Below are 1,734 nucleotides of genomic sequence, written 5' to 3' on the forward strand. Positions count from 1 at the left end.
TTTTCTGCTGCTTGTCTCCCCAGGGTGGGGGTGGTATATGTCGATCATTGTGATCAGTTCCCCCTCCTCCCCCCACCTTCTCCCTACCCTCCTGGTATCGTTACTCTCATTGTTGGTCCTGAGGGGGTTATTTGTTCTGGATTCCCTGTGTTGCGAGCTCTTATCTGTACCTGTGTACATACTCTGGTCTAGCCGGAGAACTGGGTCATGATAGTGGGAGAAAGGAAGCATTAAATAACTAGAGAAGCGTTGTATGTTTTGTCGGTGCTATACTGCACCCTGATTGGCTTGACTCTTCCTTGTGACCCTTCTGTAAGGGGACCTCCAATTGTCTACAGATGGGCTTTGGGTCTCCACTCCCCTACCCCTCAATCACAATGATACGATTTTTTTTGTTCTGGTTCTTTGGTGCCTGATACCTCATCCCATCGACACCTCATGATCACACAGCTGGTGTGCTTCTTCCACGTGGGCTTAGTTGCTTCTCAGCTAGATGGCTGCTTGTTTATCTTCAAGCCTTTAAGGCCCAAGATGCTATATTGTTTGATAACCGGGCACCATCAGCTTTCTTCGCCACACTTGCTTATGTACTCATTTTGTCTTTAGCGATTGTATGGAGAAGGTGAGCATCCCAGAATGTGGGGTTATTAGAACAAAGTGTTCTTGCGTGAAGTCTGTCTGCTGCTTTAATATTTAACATTTAAGTATATGCACATAGATCTGTTTCCCTATCATTATAACCATATTTACATATGTACATGCCTATATTTAGACCTCTATAAATGTCCTTTGCCTCCTAGTTATTTCTTATTTCCTTTTACTTTCCTCTTGTCCCACTATCATGTTTGGCCTTCGTTTGGGTTTCAGTAATTCCTCTTGGCTACACTGTCCTTGATCAAGCCCCACCAGGCATCCTACGCCCTCCTCGCCATTGATTTAGATCACTTGTTGTTTTCCTGTCCCTGGGTTTGTTGACAACCCCTTTCCTTTCCCCCACCTCCCCTCTACCATGTCCCCCCGGAACCGTCAATCCTGTTGTTTTCTCCTCGATTGTTTATTCTGCCTAGCTTATTTAGAAAGACACGACACTGCAACTTTTTACCAGAGTAGAAAGCCCTTTCTTTCTCCCACAGAGTGCTTGCTGGTTTTGAACTAATGACCTTGTAGTTAGCAGCCCAACTCGTAACCACTACACCACCAGGGCTCCTTCTAAAACAAATTACACATGCAAAATTTCTTGTTTTCCTTAAGAAACAGGTTCCTGGATATCATTAAAAAAAACAAAAACTATGAGAAAAATAGTTTACTAATATATTGCAATGATTTGCTTACCTTGAATCTTGTGGTCACCTTTTCTACTAGGATGAAGTGAACCTTTTCAGCATCTTTTAAGGCAATATCAACCCAATGAGATAATTTCCCTTTTCCAGCTCCAAATTCAACAAAGCATCTTCTTGGACCAAGCAACTTTAATTTTTCAATGTTACCTAAAATAGAAGCCTGAAAACTTCACAAGATTATTTTATAAACAACAACAAACATACTGGGGTCAAATGAGAAAATAACAAAGTAATTTCTACATCTGTAAGTTAAGGCAGCGTGCTAACATAGACAATTTAAAAAAATGTTCATCTTTTCTCTTTTTAAGTAATTAACTCATTTCTCTTCTATAAGTACTCAGAAATATATCTATTCCAAAAGCAGTACACATATGTATATTTTAAATGGAAAGAT

At 40.7% G+C, this 1,734-nt stretch overlaps 1 protein-coding gene across 1 annotated transcript in view; it reads right to left on the reverse strand.

Moving 5' to 3' along the window:
• The window catches only part of TRMT13 (tRNA methyltransferase 13 homolog), a 25,127-nt gene that overhangs the window by 10,336 nt on the left and 13,057 nt on the right, over positions 1-1,734 (reverse strand). The window contains exon 2 of the mRNA XM_045292029.1: positions 1,333-1,500. Coding sequence (XP_045147964.1) covers positions 1,333-1,500 — 168 coding nt within the window. The remainder of the gene's footprint in view (positions 1-1,332; positions 1,501-1,734) is intronic.

The sequence above is a fragment of the Echinops telfairi genome, unplaced genomic scaffold (assembly GCF_000313985.2).
Source record: "Echinops telfairi isolate 266 unplaced genomic scaffold, ASM31398v2 ScPeMD7_443;HRSCAF=831, whole genome shotgun sequence".
NCBI lineage: Eukaryota > Metazoa > Chordata > Mammalia > Afrosoricida > Tenrecidae > Echinops > Echinops telfairi.